The sequence below is a fragment of the Rhipicephalus sanguineus genome, chromosome 5 (genome assembly GCF_013339695.2).
Source record: "Rhipicephalus sanguineus isolate Rsan-2018 chromosome 5, BIME_Rsan_1.4, whole genome shotgun sequence".
Classification (NCBI taxonomy): domain Eukaryota; kingdom Metazoa; phylum Arthropoda; class Arachnida; order Ixodida; family Ixodidae; genus Rhipicephalus; species Rhipicephalus sanguineus.
This window is the reverse complement of record NC_051180.1, coordinates 152,587,730-152,609,613: the sequence shown is the minus strand read 5'-3', so window position 1 is coordinate 152,609,613 and position 21,884 is coordinate 152,587,730. Positions and strand designations below refer to the sequence as shown.

At 46.9% G+C, this 21,884-nt stretch overlaps 1 protein-coding gene across 1 annotated transcript in view; it reads left to right on the top strand.

Annotated features, from left to right (window-relative positions):
• LOC119395024 (serine proteinase stubble-like) overlaps positions 1-387 on the top strand; it is a 54,901-nt gene extending 54,514 nt beyond the window's left edge. Inside the window, exon 9 of the mRNA XM_049416066.1 lies at positions 135-387. Coding sequence (XP_049272023.1) covers positions 135-387 — 253 coding nt within the window. The remainder of the gene's footprint in view (positions 1-134) is intronic.
• The last annotated feature ends 21,497 nt before the right edge of the window (positions 388-21,884 follow it).

Below are 21,884 nucleotides of genomic sequence, written 5' to 3'. Positions count from 1 at the left end.
CGGGCCTCTGCAGCTGTGGACAGTCCCACGCTGTGACTAAGTGTGTGTTTGCTGTTGTTCGTTGCGACGTCAAGGTGTGCCTTCCGTAAGACCGGCTGTGTGGTGTGCGTCTCTGTGTTGTGGTGGACAATCAGTGTGATATCTATGGAGATGTGCAACGGCTACTTCAGGGAGCAGTGCCACTGCAGCCCTTTCTTGACCCCTTCGGGCGGCGGACGAGCTGTTGTAACCGGCTACGCAAAGACCCGGCCTGCAAGAGACTCTCATCGGCACATCTGCCATACGTGGTCTGCGTTCTCCAAGAAAGCAAGAGACTCCATGTGCATTGCAGGGAACGCGCATCGGGGTTGCTGCAATACGCAGTCGGCGTCCAGGGAAAAGGCTTGACGAGAAGCGCGTGCACGGACCGATACAAAAGGAGCGCGTCGGGAGTGCGCCGGGGACTCACTGGCCTTCGCTCGCCCTCTCGTCTCGCTCTGGGCCCTTGTGATGTAAAGGCATGTCTCTAAGCCTTGGTTCTTAAACGTCCTGTAAATATGTAAATTAAACAGGTTTTCTTCTTGTACGTGTGAAGCATCGCAAGAGTCCTCTTTTGCCGGAACCTGGGTGGCAGCCTCAACCCCTCCTCGGTCACATGAAATAGCAATTATATAGACACTCTCGGCTGTTTTTGCTGTCGCCGTCATGTCCCAGATATGTATATGTATGTATATATATAAAAAGGGAGAAAAAAATAAAGCAGAGGAAGAAGATTCTGATGCATCCGACTGTGGATTCGAACCATCGACCCCTCACTCCCTGGCGCTCTGCGTTAGACAACTCAACTATGCGGCATGGATGCGCCGGCGAAATAACGGCGAGCTGTTTATATACACAATTTATCGCTGGTCGTAAGCAAATCTCGGACGAACTTGAGCGTGTTTTCTATCACGCGACGCTCCTACATATTCTTTCAATTTGAATACTGCCGTTGAGACGCGCACGACAAAGTGGCCCATTTCTGTGCCCACTCACGATGTGGATGAGAAAAAAAATCACAGCATATCCACGGAGTGAATGATGATGAGTGGGCGAAGCTGCGGAGGTTCATCGGTAAACCGTGAATCTTCCGTGAATTCTGCCCAGTACATCATCACCAACGTGAGATTGGGCGCGTTTATACTAAAGGTTCGATGAGTTATGACGACTTGCAGCTCACTTTAATTTTACATGTACGCTGTGAATTTTCATTGTTTAGAAAACCATTGCTTTAGAAAACATCTGGCGTCTTTCGTTAAGCAGCTGGCGTCTTTTCGTTTTGCTTTAGAAACATCTGGCGTCCTTTCGTTTTGCTTTTACAAAACATCTGGCGTCTTTCGTTGCTTTATTTCATAAATCAACGGCGTTTTGAACAAAATTTTTATTGTTTAATCACGCACAGGAGAAATCTCACCAGGCACTACCTTGGAGGTAAACAATGGCTGCTAATGGGAATGAGAGACAGAAGAATTCGGCTTTTAGTTAACGCGCACGCTGCGAATTTTTTTATTGTTCAACAACGCACAGGAAAAATCTCCCACCGGCACCACCTTGGAGGTCAAAGCGTAAGACTTGTTACGGACTACGACTACTACTACTACTACGACGATGACGACTACGAGGGACGAACAGGTGCCGCCTTAAGGAGCTTCGCCCCTAAAACGAAGAACACTCGGCACACCTTCCATCATACACCCCTGTGTGGCAGGAGACGCATAGTGGTCACTCCACGCACCGCAGTTTAAAAGAAAAATAAATATATAAGACCGTCTGATTCTCCATTGTCGACACTTGCACCGCGTTGCTCAAGCACAGAGACGTAACAACTGTGGCAGTTGTTAGCTCCCTCTTGAGGGGAAACGGCTCCTCAGGCCAATTTATAAATAACGTTCATTGACTTACTGACTGACTTCACGCATGTCCTGTGTATGTCTGTGCGTTCTTTTCGGGCGCCCTTCTTTGTGCTTCAGCGGCACGCTGCAAGTATCGAGCTGCTTCTCGTTCTTCGTGTGACATTCCAATTTCTTGCTATCGCGTTCATTGGTTCGCCCTTGCGGCGAAACTGACTCTTTTTGCAGCATATGACATTATGCACGTCACAATCACACATTTTAGTTGGCTATACTCATAGAAGCATGTAAACAAGTGATACTTCAACAACAGAATTTGAAAACACAGACGATCTTTTCGCGCTTCGTACATTACTATGCTGGCAAAGCTATGTTATCATGCTAAAATTGAACTATTCTTTTTTTTTTCAGTCACTCGGCAGAACGGCAAGTAATATTGGGCGTGTTTAAAGGAATACTTCAGTATTTCCAACAGTAGTCGCGTAAAAGTTGAGCATGAGTCAACTGAATCGCTTGAAATAATTCTAGAGTTGCTCGACGCATCGGTGTGTGCCATTTGACCCACGTAGGAATGTTACCGGCAAGAGTCGTCTCAATCGCTTCGATAACATGGTCCTTCAGATAAGAGTACTTTCACTTTCCTAAAAAAGTCAAGGTACTCTCCTAGAGCGCACCGAATCTGAGCCACCAAGAGAGTGCACGTGTCTCTTCAGAGAGAGTCGTATACGTAGCAAGTCGGAACTCTCCGAAAAAGTGACACGTACTGTTTTTTAAATGCCAAGCACTTCTTTGCGAACCTTTGGCACTTTGAGCGTTTATTTCTACGTGTCTATCTATCTATTTATCTATCTATCTAGCCGCCTACGTCTGGGTGCTCACATGATCACCATCTTAACTTGGTGTAGACCAAAATTGGTACGGGAGGGTAAGAAGATTTGACGAATATGACTGTCGGTCATGACATAAATAACGCGAAAATCCTGTCGCGTACGTCGTCATACCCTTTCCTCCAGACGCGTGTGGCACATACCCATTTCACACTGGCCGCGGTGCATGGGTATGCGCCACAGGTGACTGAAAGTTTATATCTACCTAGCAACGGCGAGAACAGACATTCGTAACTTAAATTGGAGAGCGTTAAGAAAAACCGACATTGGCAGCGTTGACCCGACGAATGGAAAGAATGAAAATTAGGATCCCAGCAGGAATGAAACCCAAGCATTCTGCGTGGCAATGAGGTATTCTACCACAGAGCCACGCAAGGTATATAAAGAGGTTTGGAAAAACAGCCTATGCAGGCGTAATGTCGGTGCAGCGTCAATTGTGGTTATGATGCTGGCTATCTAATTTTGCAAGAAAGCAATAAACACTACATGATACTCCTACGATACAGGCGTCATATGAGATTAACGTCTGTGGTTCCAGTGTTGGCTCCGCTTTTATAGCAGTCTAATAAACATTACATTTCTATTCCTATGATTCAGCAAGATATATTGAAGCATTGCTCCACCGCGGAAGAATACATTAACAAAGTTACGTATGATATTCACACCATCGCACAGTAAAGTGCACTTAGTCCGCCAGAGGGGCGCAGTGTACTCTTCATTTCTTACGAGGCTGGGCCATGGCCTCTTGCTGTCCGAGGATGATGCCAGATTGACTGGCAGCCGCTTTGTAGACTAGGCTACGTAGGCAACGTACGGCCAGGTAGTCTACGAGTACAAGCGCCATCCACTAATGTTGGTCTACGTAGCACTATCCAGGCCTACCAGCCTCGACGGCCTATACCTCACCAACACGAAGGGTGACTTCAGGTTCCGACATGTCGCCGGCTCTATCGACACAATTTGTCGACGAAATGACCGACGCATCCACGATTTCCAACAGCTGCACTATACCCCTCGTCACCGCGATCACGACCGGATCCAATAGCAAGTCATGTCCAGCTGTTGGTGCTCATTGACCACGGTGATGATGGCCTTGTTCAAGAACTATCAGGAACCGTTCCCCACATGCACAGGGGTTCGTGAAACGTGCGTACGTTCTCTGTCATAAGGGCAAGCATTACATATCAGTTTACTGCTTCTGGTTTTGGTAATGCCCACGTTGCCGTTGGCAGCGTTACCCAACTGTATACAGCTGGTTATATAATACATATGCAGCTCTTCAACATATATGTATCGGTATAAAATTTATACGTATGTTTAGCGTGAGTTTGTAACATTTCGTTCAGTAAAAAAATTACGCCATGGTCACCTTCCCGCCGCATGCTTCGCATAAGATCGACTCTCATGGTACGTGGAATCTGCCGAATTTTTTTTCTTAGAGTGTGGAGTACAGATACGAAAACATACGTATAACGGAAGTGAATCAGCCAAGTCTAAACAGCAAAGTTGAGATTTGGGAAGACACTGAAAAATTCGGCAGATCCCACGCCTTGTGGTGATCGGTATCATGCGAAGCAGTCATCGGGTAGTCCTACGCGGCACTTTTTTGGCTTTGAGCCAAGCGTTACGAGGTGGATCGACGTGTTTTTGTAAGTGTACTATTTGTGTGCACATCGTGGGCATACCAGCCACGTCGGCTACACTGTCGTTTAAAGGGTAACGTATGGTGTGACGTAATGTGAGCACTCACGTTAGAGCACATACGTCAGTATTATCGAAACGAAGCGCACTTTACGGTGCGATGATGTGAGTATCATATGTAACTTTAGTTAGCGTATTTCTCCGGGGTCGAGCAACGCTCTAATATGGATTGCTAAATCATAGGAATACATGTAACGTTTACTAGAGTGCTGTTAAAGCGCAGCCAACACTGAAATCACAGACATTAACCTGAAAATGACGACGGTATCGTGGGAGTACATATCCAGCGTCTATTTATTTGTTATAAAATTAGATAACCAGCACCCCAACCCCAATTGACGTCGCACCGCCATTACGCCTGCATGGGATGTTTCTCCAAAGCAGATTCTAGACCTGGCGTGGCTCTGTGGTATAGAACATTTGACTGCCACGCATAATGCTTGGGTTCGATTTCAGCTGGGGAGGCTAATTTTTATTCTTTGCGTTCGTCGAGTTCTCACTGCCGATACCGGTTATCCTTAGCGCTCTCGCATTTAAATTACTCATATATGTCCTTGCCGTTTCTGCGTCACCACTTGTTCCTGTCATACACCTGTGGCGCATACCCGTACACCGCGGCCCGTGGTAAACGGGTATGTGCCGCACGTGTCTGGAGGAAAGGCTTTGACGACGTACGCGACAGGGGTTTCACGTAATTCATGTGATGACCAGAATGTCATATTCATCAAATCCTATGCCAATTTCGGCGTACACCAAGTTAAGGAGGTCATCATGAGAGCACCCAGACGTAGGCGGCTAGATAGATAGATAGATAGATAGATAGATAGATAGATAGATAGATAGATAGATAGATAGATAGATAGATAGATAGATAGATAGATAGATAGATAGATAGAAACGTTCAAAGTGTCTAGGGTTCGCTAAGAGATGCTTCGCATTTAAAAGTCGGGTAAGGTCGGCCAAAACGGCCTGAAAGCCGTGACGGCCAGAACCGTTCATGTATACACGGCGACATACAAGCAAAGAAAACACAAGGCAGGTGAATTATAGGGGCGGCGGATGCTCAGATGTGGCCTACTTAAAACCCCGTGTGATCTCTAAATGTCGCCTGTGGAGCCTGGAGCCCGGCGTTCTAGACAAGTATGTTGAGCTCTGTTCGCGTGGCTAGAATTGGGAGTTGTGAAAACCGGCCGCTCCAAGTAGGCCTGCTTTTGCGGAATCGCGAATGGGGGCCAGCTTGGAGCGGCCTCCGACCGCAGCGGCAGCCATTCGCGATTCCGCGGCGGTGGCGCTGTGGTCGGAGGCGCCGCCATCTTCCTTGGTGTTAATGCACTGGCGGATCGGCAGGATTTTGTATTCGGTGGTGCAAACCCGTGTCGCATGGCGGCTGGCGGAGGGGGAAAGCGCTCGTGTGGCTTGTGTCCCCTATACTTTCCTTAGAATTCTTGTCTGTTAGTTCTCATTATTATTGTGTCTAACAAAGAAAAACAAGCCCTTGAAAAGCCATCTTGTTTTCTTCATTCATAGCGAGGGTCTCGTTCTGGCAGACTTGATGCTTTCAGGTAGTATTCGAGCGTTTATTAGTCAGCTGCCAGCTCGTAAAAAGTTCACGTGCTACGTGACGCCATTAGGCATAAAAAGAGTGTTCCACACTCGCCGTCATGGCTGCGTTCGGCGCTGACTAACACTCCTAGGTTTAAATACACATATATACCCCATAAAGTGGACGGGAGCATGACCGCCGCCGTAGCTCAGTGGCAGAGCATCGGACTCGTTATTCGAAGGTGGCAGGTTCGGTCCCTGCCGGCGGCAAGTTATCTTTTCGTACACTTTACTTTCTTTACATTTATATTCTAATTTCTACAAGTAACATCCCCTATACTTTCCTTAGCATTATTGTCTGTTAGTTCTCATTACAAAGCGTGTAGTAACTCATCTGCCCGTGCTTGTCACAAACGCACGTAAAAACCTTTGCAGCGCTTGCATAGGTTGAATGCATTTACTTTGCGTCAAAATGATTTTCACAGGTTGTCGAATTCGCCTGTATCTCCGTCGGCCTTTGGGAAGCCCCGCTTTCAAACTGCAAATCTGTCTGCATGCCGGCGCACGGCAATATTAACACATTTTCCGCGCATGTTCCTTGCCCCGAATCGCAGCGCCTAGCACAAAACACATTCGCTGAGCTTTCTACATTTTGTAGACGTCGTTACTATCAAGGCACACTAACATTAAGAATCGTAAATCAACGAGGAACGCCGATGAAGCGATAAGTTTCCGTCGCAGGTGGCCCCCACTGCCGTCTCCCCACGCTAGCAGGCAGCGCTACATCTCGCCCCGCCACGGTGGTCTAGTGGTTATGGCGCTCGACTGCTGACCCGAAGGTCGCGGGATCGAATCCCGGCCGCGGCGGCTGCATTTTCGATGGAGGCGAAAATGTCTGAGGCCCGTGTACTTAGATTTAGGTGCACGTTAAAGAACCCCAGGTGGTCAAAATTTCCGGAGCCCTCCACTACGGCGTCCCTCATAATCATATGGTGGTTTTGGGACGTTAAACACCAGATATTATTATTAGCGCTACAACTCGGCCTAGCAGAGGGATCACGCAAGGGAGCACTTCTGGACACGGAAAAAATGTTTCGCTTTTCGGATCTCCCTATCCTAGCCACCCTACCTCGGCGAATGTCGCACCCAGTATTCCATAAGTTCTCCGCTTGGCGGGTAATGTGGATATCCCCACGTCATGCTGCATGTCATTTGTTGTGAACTATGCGTGCGCCTTCAGTACTGCGTACATCTCACCACGACGACATTAGATATGCAAATTATAGAACTTACCTTTCTGGAATTTAAGCAGTCCGATTCTGTGTTGCCATACGCAGTCTCCATGCAATGATCCTCAGAGTCGTGCCCTCGCCGCGAAAGCATGGCGTCCTAAAGAACGAAAAGTACGAGTTGGTGGAAATAAGTAGACATTTATGAATGACGTGAACATTTAGAAGTGCACGGAATTGGGCAAGTTGTTGAAGATTCGTAAAGGAGAGCAGCGCAATTAAGGAACGTGCATCTGCATTTGCTTGTGGGCAAACAAACACAAATGTTTGTCCCGGATAGCCCAGAACGTTATCTCCACCATAGAAGCATAGCGGCGCTTGGCTTACCTTTATCAGCGTAAAAATCTGCCTTAATGTTTTTGCCGTGAGTGAAATGGACGTCAACACGCATGACACTGAATATCAGCGGCCTTCGATTAAATGCGAAGCATTTCTTAGCGAACTTCTGCGACTTTGAGCGCATCTATCTATCTGTGTATCTAGCCGCCTACGACTTTGTGCTCTCCTGGCCGTTTCGTAAATAGGATTTACATCAAAATTGGTGTGGCGAAACATGACTTTATGACAAACATAAATGAAAGGTCATAACATGAAAATCATGATATCCATGTCATGGGCGACATGATTTACATGTCACTGTTTTGGTGCTCTTGCGGCCGTATCGTTAGTTTGCTATATACCAAAATTGGTATGGCGTGACAAGAGTGTATGGCGAACATAAGTGACAGGTCTTAAAGTGCAAATCATGACACGCATGTCATGCACAGCATGACTTACGTGCCACGCTCATGGTGCGCTGGCGGCCGTTTCGCTAGCCTGATATACACCAAAATAGGTATCTCGCGACGTAACTGTATGACGAACATAAATAACAGAAATTAACATGAAAATCATGACACGCATGTCATGTACATAATGACTTACCGGCCATGCTCATGGTGCGCTGGCGCCCGTTTCGCTAGCTTGATATACACCGAAATTTGTTTTACGCGGCGTGACCGTGTGACGAACACAAATAACAGGTGGTAACATGAAAATCATGGCACGCATGTCATGCACAGCATGACTTACGTGCCACGCTCATGGGGCGCTGGCGGCCGTTTCGCTAGCTTGATATGCACCAAAATTGGTATCGCGCGACGTGACTGTGTGACGAACACAAATAACAGGTGTAACATGAAAATCATGACACGTATGTCATGCACAGTATGACTTACGTGCCATGCTCATGGTGCGCTGGCGGCCGTTTAGCTAGCTTGATATATACCAAAATTGGTATTGCGCGGCGTGACTGTTTCGAACACAAATAAAAGGAGTTAACATGAAAATCATAACGCGTATGTCATGTACAACATGAGTTACGTGCCACGCTCATGGTGCGATGGCGGCCGTTTCGCTAGCTTGACATAGACCAAAATTGGTATTGCGCGACGTCTGTGTGGCGAACATAAATAACAGGTGGTAACACGAAAATCATGACATGCATGTGTTGTAGGTATGGTTTAGACGCCACGCTCATGGTGCACTCGCGGCCATTTTGTTAACTGGATATATACCTGAATTGGTATGGCATGACATGAGCGCCGAACATAAACAGCAGGTCACGCATCCTATATATTTAGCAGAATATATGTTTCATTAACATGGCATATACCAGATTGTACACGCATGCATGTATGACATTCTCGCAATATATGGCGAACTAGATGTCACGACACAAATGACTTCATTAGCATCAATGACAAACAAGACGATGTATGCAGCTCTTTGCTGGCAGCTTCGCATTACATCGATTCCCACACTGCGTCGGATCTGCCGATTTTTTTCGTCGCACAACTAGTCGCTATTATCGTCAACCAACACGCCTCGGCAAAACCTTGCGCATTAACAAATGATGTGAAAGGTCCCACTGAGCAAAGGTGCGGGGCAGAAATGGCGCCCTCTTCGGATGATAATGGGGAGCTCTCCTATAAGCGTCCGTTTCCTAGGAGTCACCACGGCAAGCAAGCTATTTGGTGACGTGTGGTTCAAAGCGCTGCGGCCGCGTTAGCGATAATGGTCAACACACGTCGTGGCATGTCTGATGTCCGTAGTTTTGGAAAATAGCAATGTGAGTGCTCAACGCTGCAGTGATGACACGCTGCAAGCCATATCGACTACTCCATAGTGAAATATTGGCTGTGATTGTACTCTTGTAAACCTAGTTATCACGAGCGTAAGTTATATTTGGCTTAGTTTTGCAAATATCATGCAAACAGATGGCGGCTGCGGTAGCTTCGATCTTGGCACGCTTACGCGCTTGGTAAGCTTCTCTAGAACGTGCTAATATGGCTTTTGCTCGGGTGTTACAGCAGGAAACTTTTCCTTTGCTTCAGATTTTGCAGCCTGCCGTCTAGCAATATATAGTCTATGATATGATTCAGGCTTTGCTTGTGCTGAAGAGCACGACCAGACGACTAGGGTGCCTCGATGTGCTCCTCCGGAACAGGGTGGAGACACTGCTTTCATGGACGCCATATTGGTTCAAACGTAGCTCAGACCCAGTCGTCCAGACAAGGGTCGTGGAGTGGGCCACACAGGTTGCCGTCAACGTTGGGTCGATGGCCATCTAACACGGAATCGTCCCCAACTGTTTTCTGGCGAAATAAAGTTTTTCCATCCATCGATCGCGTTCGGGGGCAATGTCTGGCATGCAAAGATGGAATGCTTTCAGCGAAATGCACGGCAATTTGGCTCAGTTTATCCCTTCTGGCGGTAGGGCTTGCACATATAATGTTGGTAACAAATAGATGAGGCACTAATTATTACGCACGAAGCATTTGATGGCGAAAAAAAGACATTTAGAGAGTATCTATCGGTCAATGTATCTCATTGGCTGCGTAGGTCCTCGTGCTCTCGCGGCTGCTTGATTAAGTTGACGAGTACCAAAATTGACATAGTATGACAAGAGCATGTGAAAAGCATAAATGACTGCTCATTACATTAAAACCATGACATGCCTTTAATGTACGCCATGGCATACGTGACATGGTCAAGGAGCTAGAACGGCCGTTTGGTCAACTTCATGTATACCAAAATTGACATGGTACGATACGAGCAACAGTAAAATATACATGACTGGTCATAACACGAAAACCTTGTCATCCATGTCATATAGGCCATGACATACATTACCTGGTCATGGAGATCCTACGACCGCTTTATTAACTTGATGTGTACCAAAACTGACACGGCATGATTGGAGCGTATGGCCAACATGAATGACTGGTCCTAACACGAAAAAATCATGTCATGCATGTCGTGTGCGCCATGACACAAATAACAGTCATGTTCTAACGGCCGTTTTATTAACTTTGACAAGACATGATAACAGCGTAAGATGAAAAATTACTGGTCATAACACCAAAAAGATGTCAGCATGTCATTTACGCCATGACATATATGACCCGGTCACAGAGCTCTAATGGCGGTTTTATTAACTTGTTGAGCGCCAAAATATACAAGGCATGATAAGAGATTACAAATAACATAAGTCTCTGATCATAACACGAAAACCTTGTCATGCATGTCATTTAGGCCATGACATATGTCACCCGGTCATGGAGCTCTAACAGCCACTTCATTAATTTGGTGTCTACCAAAATTGACACGACATGATAAGAGGGCATAACTACCACAGCTGGTTGGTCCTAACGTGAAAATCATCTCATGCATGTCTTGTGCGCCATGACACACGTAACCAAGCTATGGGGCTTCAATGGCGGATTTATTAACTTGTTGACTACCAATATTGACATCACACGCTAAGAGAGTATGACTAACATAAATGACTAGTCATAACACATAAATTATATCATGCATGTCATGCAGGCGATGATATACACGACTCAGTAGTACAGCCTAAATGCTCTATTAACTTTCAGTATACCAAAATTGACAGGGCACGATAACAGCGTAAGATGAATATTTATGACTGCTCGTAACATGAAAATCATGTCATGTATATCATGACACACATGACTCGGTCATGGAGCTCTAACATGGAGCTCTGTTGGTGGTCTGACATGAACCGGTCATGGAGCTCTAACAGGCAAGACAATCTCACTCCAAATTCACTTGCTTGTGATTAGTTTAATGCAGATTAGCCTAATCCAGCTTAATCGACAGTGTTTTGTGGCCATACTCTATCATCCAACTGACTAGACAAGCTGAATTTACTCAAATTGGCTGGTTCGGGATTACATTAGTCCGGGTTAGCTTAATCCGTTTTAATCCGGGCTAGATTAATCCGCTTAATCTATATTGTCTTATTGTGGCCATACTCAGTCATTCAAATGTCTAGGCAATTTCAACTTACTGATAAGGGACTTCCATCGCAGGGATCAAGGCCAAAGTGAAACAATAGGAGAATTCGTCGTCGAGCTCAAGAAGCTAGCGGCAACATGCGAGTTCGGCAGCTTCCTTGAACAAAGTCTTCGAGATTGGCTAATCTCGGGTCTTCGCAGCGAGGACATCCGATGCCGTCTGCTGTCATTACCGAACAAGGAGGCGACATGGGAACCAGTTCTAAACATCGCCACCGCCATGGAAACCGCAAAGAACGACACCAAAGAAATTCTCCTAGCGCCTGCGGACGTCAACTGGCAAAACAAGCCGACGCCTAAAAGGAAGCCAATGAGCAAAAGCAAAACAACGTCCACAATGGGGACTGCCACCTGTAAACCAGGGAAGCCGCGGAAAGGACTTTCTCGCGAGGGACAAGTAAAATGTTTCAGGTGTGGTGATGAGCGTTTTGCTAGGGCATGTCCATTTTTGCAGAGTCAGTGTTTCAAATGTTCGAAAATGGGCCATGTTGCTAAAATGTGTCGAACGAAACAAAGGCATTACATTGACCAAAGCACAACAGAGGCGAAACTGCTGGCAATAGGGCATAGCCAGAGAGATGGTCAGACATCTCCTTTAGTAGTAAAGCTACACATAAATGGCAAAGACGTTCCAATGGAACTTGATACAGGATCAGCAGTGTCTCTAATGTCGGAAAGCGAATTCGAAAAATGTTTTCCCGATGCTAAGTGGTCCGCAACTGATGTGCGCTTGGTCACATACAACGGAACACCTGTAAACGGAACACCTGGTTCCGCGCAAGTTGATGTGACCTATGGCACACAGCGCCATGAGCTGCCGCTTGTAATAATCAATCATGAATCGGGCTTGAGGACGCCCACACTTTTGGGGCGTAGCTGTCTGTCGAAAATAAGGATAGATTGGCCAGAAGTCGTACCTGTGCACAACATTCAGACAGAAAATTCTCTTTTGAAAAAGTACCATGAATAGTTTGCAAAAGGATACCGCACAGTCAAAGGCTTCAATGGGCGCATTGTTCTGAAAGAGAATGTGTCACCCCTTTTTTGTAAGGCTAGACCAGTTCCATAGGCCGTGTTGGAGAAAGTTGAAAAAGAATTGCATGACTTTGAGAGAGCTGACATCATATATCGAGTCAAGCACAGTGAATGGGCGACCCCTCTTGTGATAGTGCCAAAGACAATTTTGTTAGGATATGTGGGGACTACAGAATTACTGCAAATCCGCGTATAGAGGTGGATCAGTACCCGCTGCCTTTACCGGAGGACATCGGACATCTTTGCATCTGTAGTAGGAGGCACAAATTTCACAGTTCTAGATCTCTCTAAGGCTTACCTGCAACTTCAACTTGATGAACGCGCCCAAGAACTATTGGCACTGAACACTCATTTGGGTCTTTTTAGATTTAAAAAGACTGCCCTACGGATTAGCAAGCGCTCCGGCGATGTTCCAAGCAGTAATGAACCAGATTTTACGAGGAATTCCTGGCACTGCATGCTACATAGATGATGTACTTATTTCAGGAAAAGATAAGCAAGAGTGCTACGAAAGAACCGAAAGAGTGCTTCAGAAGCTACAGGATCATGGAATCCGCGTTAATGCAGAAAACTGCTCGTTCTTTCAAAGCAAAGTGCGCTATCTGGGACACGTAATTGACAATGGGTTGCACGCCGCACCAGACAAGGTGGAAGCTATCATGCTTGCTCCCCTGCTAAAGGATGTTACACAGCTCAAATCATTTTTTGGCCTCTTTAACTTCTATTCGAAGTTCATGCCAAATCTGGCAACTCTACTTGAGCCATTACACAACTTGCTACGCAAACAAAGTACATGGAAATGGTCAAGTCAGTGCGACAAGTTGTTATATCGTGCATAATAATTATGACAACAGTAGCGAAGACATCACTGTTTATTCTATCTTGTTCCTTCTCCCTGAGGTGGCCGCCGAGCGCGTGCCATGTCACAGCGCCGTCGTCGGTAGCGACGCCTTATATCACATATCCCCTTTCGCAAAAAAATACACAGACAGTTATCCTTTACTGTCTAACGTAGTCCTTCAACTTCTTCGGAGTCTTCTTCTTACGTGCGCTTCTTCTTACGCGCGCATCACATCCTGACAGGTTGGGGGAAACTTGCGTGCTCTCTGCCGAATATGCTCCAGGGTCTGCATTTTCACAGCTATCCACTCCTGATGTGTCAGGCTGTTATGCACTAGATGACTGATTAGATGTCGGTGACCAGTTCATGACAGCAGAGGTGCCGGATTTCATTTTGTTGACAGCTCCATGGTGAACAGCGGCTAACTTCGATGCGTTCCACACTCGCCCATCTTCCAACAGATACGAGGCTGGTCCACGTTTTTCAATTATCATCTTGGGCGCGGAGAATTCTCTGAACACAAGTGTTTCAGAGAATGCAAAGAATTGCTGTGCAATAACCAGCTATTGCAGATTTATGATGCCAGAAAAGATTTGCGTCTGACATGTGATGCGTCTGCATACGGCTTAGGGGCAGTGGTGTCTCATGTGGTTGTTGGTCATTGAAAACCTGTTGCCTTTGCGTCTCGATCAATGACCCCAACTGAGCGCAATTACGCACAAATCGAGAAAGAGGGACTTGCCATTATTTTTGGAATCAAGAAATTTCACCAGTACTTGTATGGGTGCAAGTTCGAAATTTTCACGGATCACCAGCCACTGACTGCTCTTTTTGACCCTAAGCGTCCAGCAAGCTTTGTGGATGTGCGCGAGTGCACCGTTGGTTACACGTACTGTCAAATTACCGTTACCAGGTCACGTATAAGGTAGGACGTACAATTAGCAACGCTCATGGTTTGTCGAGGCTCCCCCTGCCTGAAAATACTGAAGACTCTGAAAGCATTTTTTCTTTTGCACCGATACAAGACCTTCCTGTCACAGTTAAAGAGGTTGAGCTAGAGACAGTCAGAGATGAAGTCATCCGCGTTGTACATGAATTCACATGGTGCGGTTGGCCAAACAAAGTTTCTGACGAGCTAAAACCGTACTTTGTAAGGAAGTTAGAAATGAGTGTGCACATGGGTTGTTTAGTATGAAATAACAGAGTTCTGATTCCTGCTTCACTTCAAAGTGACGTTCTTGGATTGCTTCACGAACAGCACATCGGTATCATTAAGATGAAGCAATCGCTAGATCAATGGTCTGCTGGCCTGCTATTGATCGCAGTATTGAGGAAATCACTAGACAGTGTGATGTTTGTCAGACTGTTGCTTCGTTCGGTCAGCCCACTCCATTGCAACCGTGGAGATGGTGTGAGAATGCGTGGGAGAGAGTACACTCTCATTCGAAGTGGCTAGAGGTAAAAATCATGAACTCCACAACAGCGCAAAAGACAATCGAAGTAGTGAGATCTATGTTTGCTGCATATGGATTGCCACACGAAATTTTTACAGACAATGGCCCTCAGTTCAGAGCTCAAGAATTTGAGAACTTTCTAAAATCAAACGGTGTGAAACATGCTAACTCCTCCTTACCACCCACAATCACATGGCGCGGCAGAAAGAGCAGTACAAACGCTGAAGAAGTCGCTTCTGCTGCAGGAGTAACTGACCAAAAGAAAAACCAGCAAACAACACTACAACAACAAGTGGATAACTTCGTGTTTGGGTACAGAACCACTCCCCATACATTCACAAGGCAGACACCAGCTGAATTTTTCTTGAGAAGGAAACTGCGCACGCGGCTGTCAAAGCTCAAATCAGACTGCACGAAAAATTGAACGAAAAAAACAACGCACATAAAGGACGAGCGCGGACAAACCACCGAGGTCGCTCAAGACAGTTGGAAAAAGGGGATCTCGTTTACGTCAGATGCGTTCGAGGTGAAACCGTTAAATGGTTTCCCGGAAAGATAGTCAACAGAAGGTACGCCATGACATACCTAGTGTTTGTTTCCGGGCAAGTAAGATTCTTCAACGTAGACCATTTGCGCAGCCGCAGCGCGCCAGGCGATATCCCATTTCACGGGGACGATATAAGCTGCCCACAGACGGGTAATGGAAACGAAGCGCAGACGGTCGGCGCGGCGCCGTCAGCTCCAGGCTTGACGCCATCGAATTCAGACACAGAGCCCGCGGAATCACCTCCCAACACAGACAGTGGAAACGGGAACGCTCTCAGGCGTAGTACGCACACAAGACGTTTTCCTGAACGTCTGAATTACGACACCTTAAGGCTTAGGGGGGAGGAAGATGTTGGGAACTAAAAAGCCACACACATATAAGCAACGGCAAAGTGTGCATGCTTAACAACGTGAGTGTGTGTAGTGAGAGACCACATGGCCTCTCCGTGTTTACATCGGTGCGCGGCTGTGAATTATGTACTATTGCAGCCGCCGTGAACTAAAGACATATAGAATCACGTTTCTCCGGGACGTCGCTCTCACCATGTATTGTAAACAAGAGAGCGACGGAACGGCCCTCCTCCTCCTCGAGGACCCCGCATCCATCGGGGCAGTCTGCTCGATGTCCTGTAACTACGAGCAGCTCAATAAAGTTTCCCTTCCACCCTCTGATCCTGCGTTCTTGATATACAACACTAGGCAATCTCAACTTACTCAAAGTTCGATGGTTCAAGATTCGGAATACCTTATTCCAACTTAATCAATTTATTTGGATCGGCTTAATGCGACCATACGCACTCACCCAAACGGCTAGTCCTTCTAAATTCACTCAACATTGACTTCTTCAGGATTAGCTTAACCCGGATTTATTTAGTCATGCTTAGTCGGAAAGAACATAGCCTAGTCGGATATAATCTACCTCATGGCTATGCCATCTCATCTTGGATCGGATTAGCGTGATCCAACATAATCTCCACTAATCTTGCCTAATCCCACCTGATAGGTATCTATCAGTACAGATTGGTATTGACTAGCGTTAAATTGCCTTGTCCAAACTCAATTAGGCTACGATATACTAGCTTAACTAGGCATTTCCTAAGCTTACCCCGGTTTAATCCGGCGGCTTAATTGGTATCAATTAGTATTGATTTGTATCGATTATTACTGATTGTTCTGACTATGCTTATTTAGCATGAGCTATGATTAACTTGTATTGACCAAGTTTATCTAAGATTATCGGCGAGGTAGCCGAAGCATCTATTCACTCCGCACGGCTTAACTCGAAGCTGAACATCCTCTGGTACGTGGTTATTGCACATACGCATCACCCCTTCCTATTCCCATCATCATCTTCATTATTCTTTTTCTTCCTTCCCCTTTTCCCCTGTGCAGAGTAGCAGGCTAGTGCGCTCAAGCTCAGGCCGACCTCTCTGTCTAATAATAAATTCGCTCTATCTATCTTAACATCCTCTTTGTAAAAGCAGATTCACGCGATAATTATGCGATGCAGCTATAGCGAGACAGGCAAGAATTTCTTTAACAGCCATGTTCACTGCGAGCGATAAAAAATGCACGGCCACATGCTGGACAAGTCAACAATTATAACCTCGCATATCTTGGTGCTGTCGGTCGGATGCCAGCGGCCGCGTTTCACTTGTGCTTCCCAGTTTTTTCACTTGCTCTTTGTTACGAGGGAAGCGAAACATCCGCTGGCCTTTCACGTGTGAACTAGTACACAGTGGCACACAGGAGCCTGTCATAGCGGCCAAACAACGGATCTCAATACGTCAAGAAAAGCGTGTTTACAGCACCGTTCCCGCGCTAGCCTCTGCGCGCCGCCCGACACTTTTGAACCAATACGGCCGCCAGGCGGCGCGGAGTCTTTCAAAAGGTGTCTCCACATTGGAAGCGGAGGTGCGCGCACATCGAGGCACCCTGCAGACGACCCAACCGGCGTGCCATCCATGGGGAGACTGAGCGACCAAGCGCCGGCGTAGCAGCCATTAAACTATCACCTAGTAATGTGGTGCCGCAACGGTGAGGCACCGAGCGAGCGCAGCTGGGACGCCTTTCCGCATCACGTGGCGCGAAATCATGCCAGCCACACGCGTTCCTGCGATCCGAGGTCATTGGGACACGATGAACGACCTCGCGAGAAGTGGCATAGTTGAGCTTTCGCTCTAAAAAGTGCAAAATAAAAAAGAATGCAGCTTCGCACTAGGGTTGTGTAGTCTGAAGGAAGTGCGGAGCTGGGTGAAATTCTATGCTTCTTTTAACGCGATAGCGTTAAAGAGCTCGTATCGCAGAAATTCCGCCGTCGGCGTCGGGGCCGTTGGTTGTGAGCGAAAAATCATCATCTTGTCCGTGACCGAAAAATCGAAAAAGCTGCAAATAAAATAAATAATAAAAATGTTGGGTCCGAGTGAGAATCGAACCCAGGCCGTCAGCGTGGCAAGCAGGTGTTCTACCACACAGCCACGCCTCTGCTTGGAGCGGCGCTGAAAGTAACTTTCATGCTTCACAAAAATACGCGTCCTGTATACAGGTGTCACAGTACGAGATGTAATATCGCAGTAATATTGCGTGGTACAAGCGTATATTGCCATCGGGCGTTACACCATATCAATATCATAACGACTTGGTGGTTTAAAGACAGCCACCCATTACAAAAGGCACACACATTACTGCGCGTATTCCCTTAAGACCACGTAGTGGGTGCATCGCAACTTCGAAAACGTTTCTCGCGCATAATTGCTCCTGGTTTAAAGCATGCTACTGATTACATAAGGCACACACCTTATTGCTCGCATTCTGTTAAACACTCCTAGTGCTCGAAATGCGCACTAGAGGCAGGATATCGCTATCGCGTTCAACTCTTAAAGGCGAAGCTTAAGCGTCCCCCATTTTTTTATTTTCTTCCTTTGTTCCTATGTTTATTTTTTTGTTTCCATTTATTTCTATTTCTTTCTTTCTCTCTCTATGTATTTCTTTGTCTTCCTGGCTTTCTTTTTCGTGACCTTTCCGTCTCTCAATTTCTTCCTTCATGTTCTTTTTTATCTCTTTCCTTCTCTCTTTATTTCTTTATCTGTCTTATTTTCCCTTCCTGTCTTTCTTCCGCTTCTGTCGCTCTATTGCTTTCTTTCAATGGTATGCTTTTTTGTTTAATTCTCTCTCTTTCTGTCTTTCTCTTTTTTCCATCTCTACCTCTCTCTTACTCTATTTCTCTTTCCTTCTCTGCTATGCTCTTTACTATCTCCCCTGCTCATTAACCTCCTCCTCACGCTCACTTCTGTTTCCCGCCACCTTGCTACACTGTACTATACAAGGCTATGCTATGCTCTCCTAGCGTGCCTGGATATTCAAGGGGTTAGGACGCGCGCCTTCGGATCGCGGGTTCGATTCAGGCCTCGCCAAGAATTTGTTTTCACCGAGAATTTTTCTTTTTCTCTCTCTCTCTCTTTGTTCCTTTCTTTTTCATTCTCGCCCCCTGCACTTGTTCTCTCACTCATCAGAGTTATTCCATCCCTCGCTGGAGATATCAGCGCACCTGTTTTGGGAGCGAAGCAGGAGATGAAGAAGAGAACGACGAGAGCGCGTGCCGATTCATGGTGATGATAGCTTCTGTTCGCAATACTCGGCGCAAACGAACAGACTAAATATCCCTGACTGTCAGCTTCTTTGGTTATTGTGAAAACACGCTAACATACATTGACATGGAGTAGCCAATGAGGCGAAAATTCTCAAAACTTCTTGCTGCGTATAGGTCCACGGGAAAAACTTTAGTCATGTATGATTACTTATGGAGAAAGCTGCATTTCTTTTCAGATTTATCGTATGCGCGCTAGCACATGCTGCATCCTTACATCTTATTAAGTGCGCTTGCTTGTCGGTTACTCTCTCGTCCAGTGTAGATACTTGTCCATGCTATACATTGTGCGTTTTCAATTACAGATACGGACCAGTTGGCTCGTGTGCAGACCCTATGATATCTACTAGGCAAACGCTAGCACTGATTCAACGCCTCATGAGCATGGGATTTAACGAGAAATTTCAGTAGATCGATCCTACGCTGGAGTCGACGAAAATGAGATAAGCTGACCGACGCGTAGCGCTGACATCTGACCCAAAATGGAGCGCTCATGAGATCTTCCAGAGCTCATGCGCGAAATATGCAATCATCTTAAAGGGATACTCAACACCTAGCCTGGCGCTGTAAGTAGTAATACGCGAAGTTATGCCGAACCGACTCTACGTACATATATCCAAGTTTCGGCTGTCCTTGTGCCGTGACAACACACCGTGGACACCTATTCTAATCCTCCTTTGCTTGTCTTAATCGCAGCACCGGTACCAGACATTGCCTACCACTGCGTATCCTCGCTTTGCCAACGGCATGGTGTAACGCCTTCACTGGCAAGTGCAGACCGCCTCTGGCTACCCGCCTCATAGTGCCACCTTGTTTGATGCCTTCTCCCTCGGGGTGCTTTGTTTACGGGTCGTCATCCGGCTAGATATACAGCGCCCAGCAGCAGATCCTGATACATGGCACTTCTCTGCGGGTCCGCGGAAACTTCTTTCCATCAACGCACCTACACCTGGCCACAATTCTTACAACATCTCCTGGACTGCATTAAAGACCTCCGCACAACTCCCTCCCGGCCTTCCTACCACAAAAAAAATATTTGTCCATCCTCACCTGGCCACTTCAACACACGTTTTCGTGTGCGGCGGCGCGGTCCGACGAACACTAAACCGATTCTATGACGGACTATTCCGTATCAGTCACGGTACTCCGAAAACGGCCACTCTCCAACAGAACGGGAGACAGTCAGCTTGGACGGACTTAAGGGGCACGAAATAGACACAATGATTCGACCTAGATCCATAAATTGTGCTCTGAGAACTGTATGTCGTTAATTTCACCATCACAGGTTTAATCATAAAGAAGAAAATCGAGTTCAAAGTTTCATTTATCATTTCGCGCCGAAATCTCCCCACATGACGTCACAGATTTGAAAGTCTAATTATCGCGCTTTGGCGCCATTGGCTCAACAGAATTACCCCAAATATGGCATGTCAAGTCTATGGCCCCCTCAGATGACAATGTACTTCATTTTTACCGATTAGGAACTACGTAGCCTCTAGTAGGCGCCGTCAAATCATGCGACTTCGCAGTGAATGGTGCGGAAACTTCAAAGTGGCGTCGCACCCACATTTTGTTATCGTTCGTTATCTCGCTTACCATGCGCGTTCTCGCAGCAAGCGTGGTGTTTTTGGTATCGTGAAAGAGTACTTTACTAATATGAGAAAAATAGTTTTGCTCTTTAGTGTTCCTTTAAGCCGGCTTACCTAAAGACCGATTTAGGAGCCTCGCACTCCCCTGACCTCGCGTTGTACTGCCACAAACAGCCTTTTGTCAAATTTCGACTTCCTGTCTACACGGGGCCTCTAGCGCCCTCATTTGCGCGGCGAGGAACACTAGCGCGCGAAGGCAAGAGAAGAAAATATGGACGTCGCTTGGCAGTGGCACGCGACCGCGGCTATTGTTTCCTCCTGGCATCGATTCCGGGCAGCCGACTCTTTCCTTCGCTGCTCAGGCATAAGCATGCCTACACCGGCATAGTTATTCGAGACTAGACGACGTGCTTCTGTGCCTTCTGCGGTGATATCGGCAACATGAAACATTTCGTCTGGCTATTACCGCAGCTTCGCACCAGTCGTGCCAGCCGGAAGGAATGTGGAGACTGGGCGGTCTTGTTTCCCTTTAGGTTTCTCTTTCCGGTTTCGTTTTTTCTGTCTTTATTAGATTCCAAGCATCTTATAGCGGAGTTCAAACCGATGGGGGTGGTGGTGGTGTGTGGCGCGACCACCTTACTGCGCATGCGCATACCCTCTCCACCCACATCTTCTCCACTCCCCCTCTCAACTCCCACTATCCCCTTTCTCCCTCTACACTCGCCCTCTCCCCCTCTTCGATTTCCCTCTTCCTTTCCCCCCTCTCCAATTTTCCTCTCTACCCCTCTCCCCTCTCCCTCTGAAACGCGGGCTAGACATGCCGAAATTCTCTCCTGCACAACGACGCGATGAGCGCCAGCGCATGCGCATCTCCTCCCCCTCTCTCTCCTCTCCTACGCTGGCCCCCTCTCGCGCGCCTGTCGACCGCGTTCCACGCTCGACCTGTGAGAATTAACGGCGAGGGTAGAGGGAAGACAAAACGCGCGTAGCGTTCCTCTTCGTGTTCCACGACGCAAGGTCGGTAGCATGCCCAACGAACGCTAACGGAACGCGATCGTGCAAGTGATCCGGCTTCGCATCGATCACGGTCCCCTTTAGTGGAAATGGCGTAATTTTTGTGTT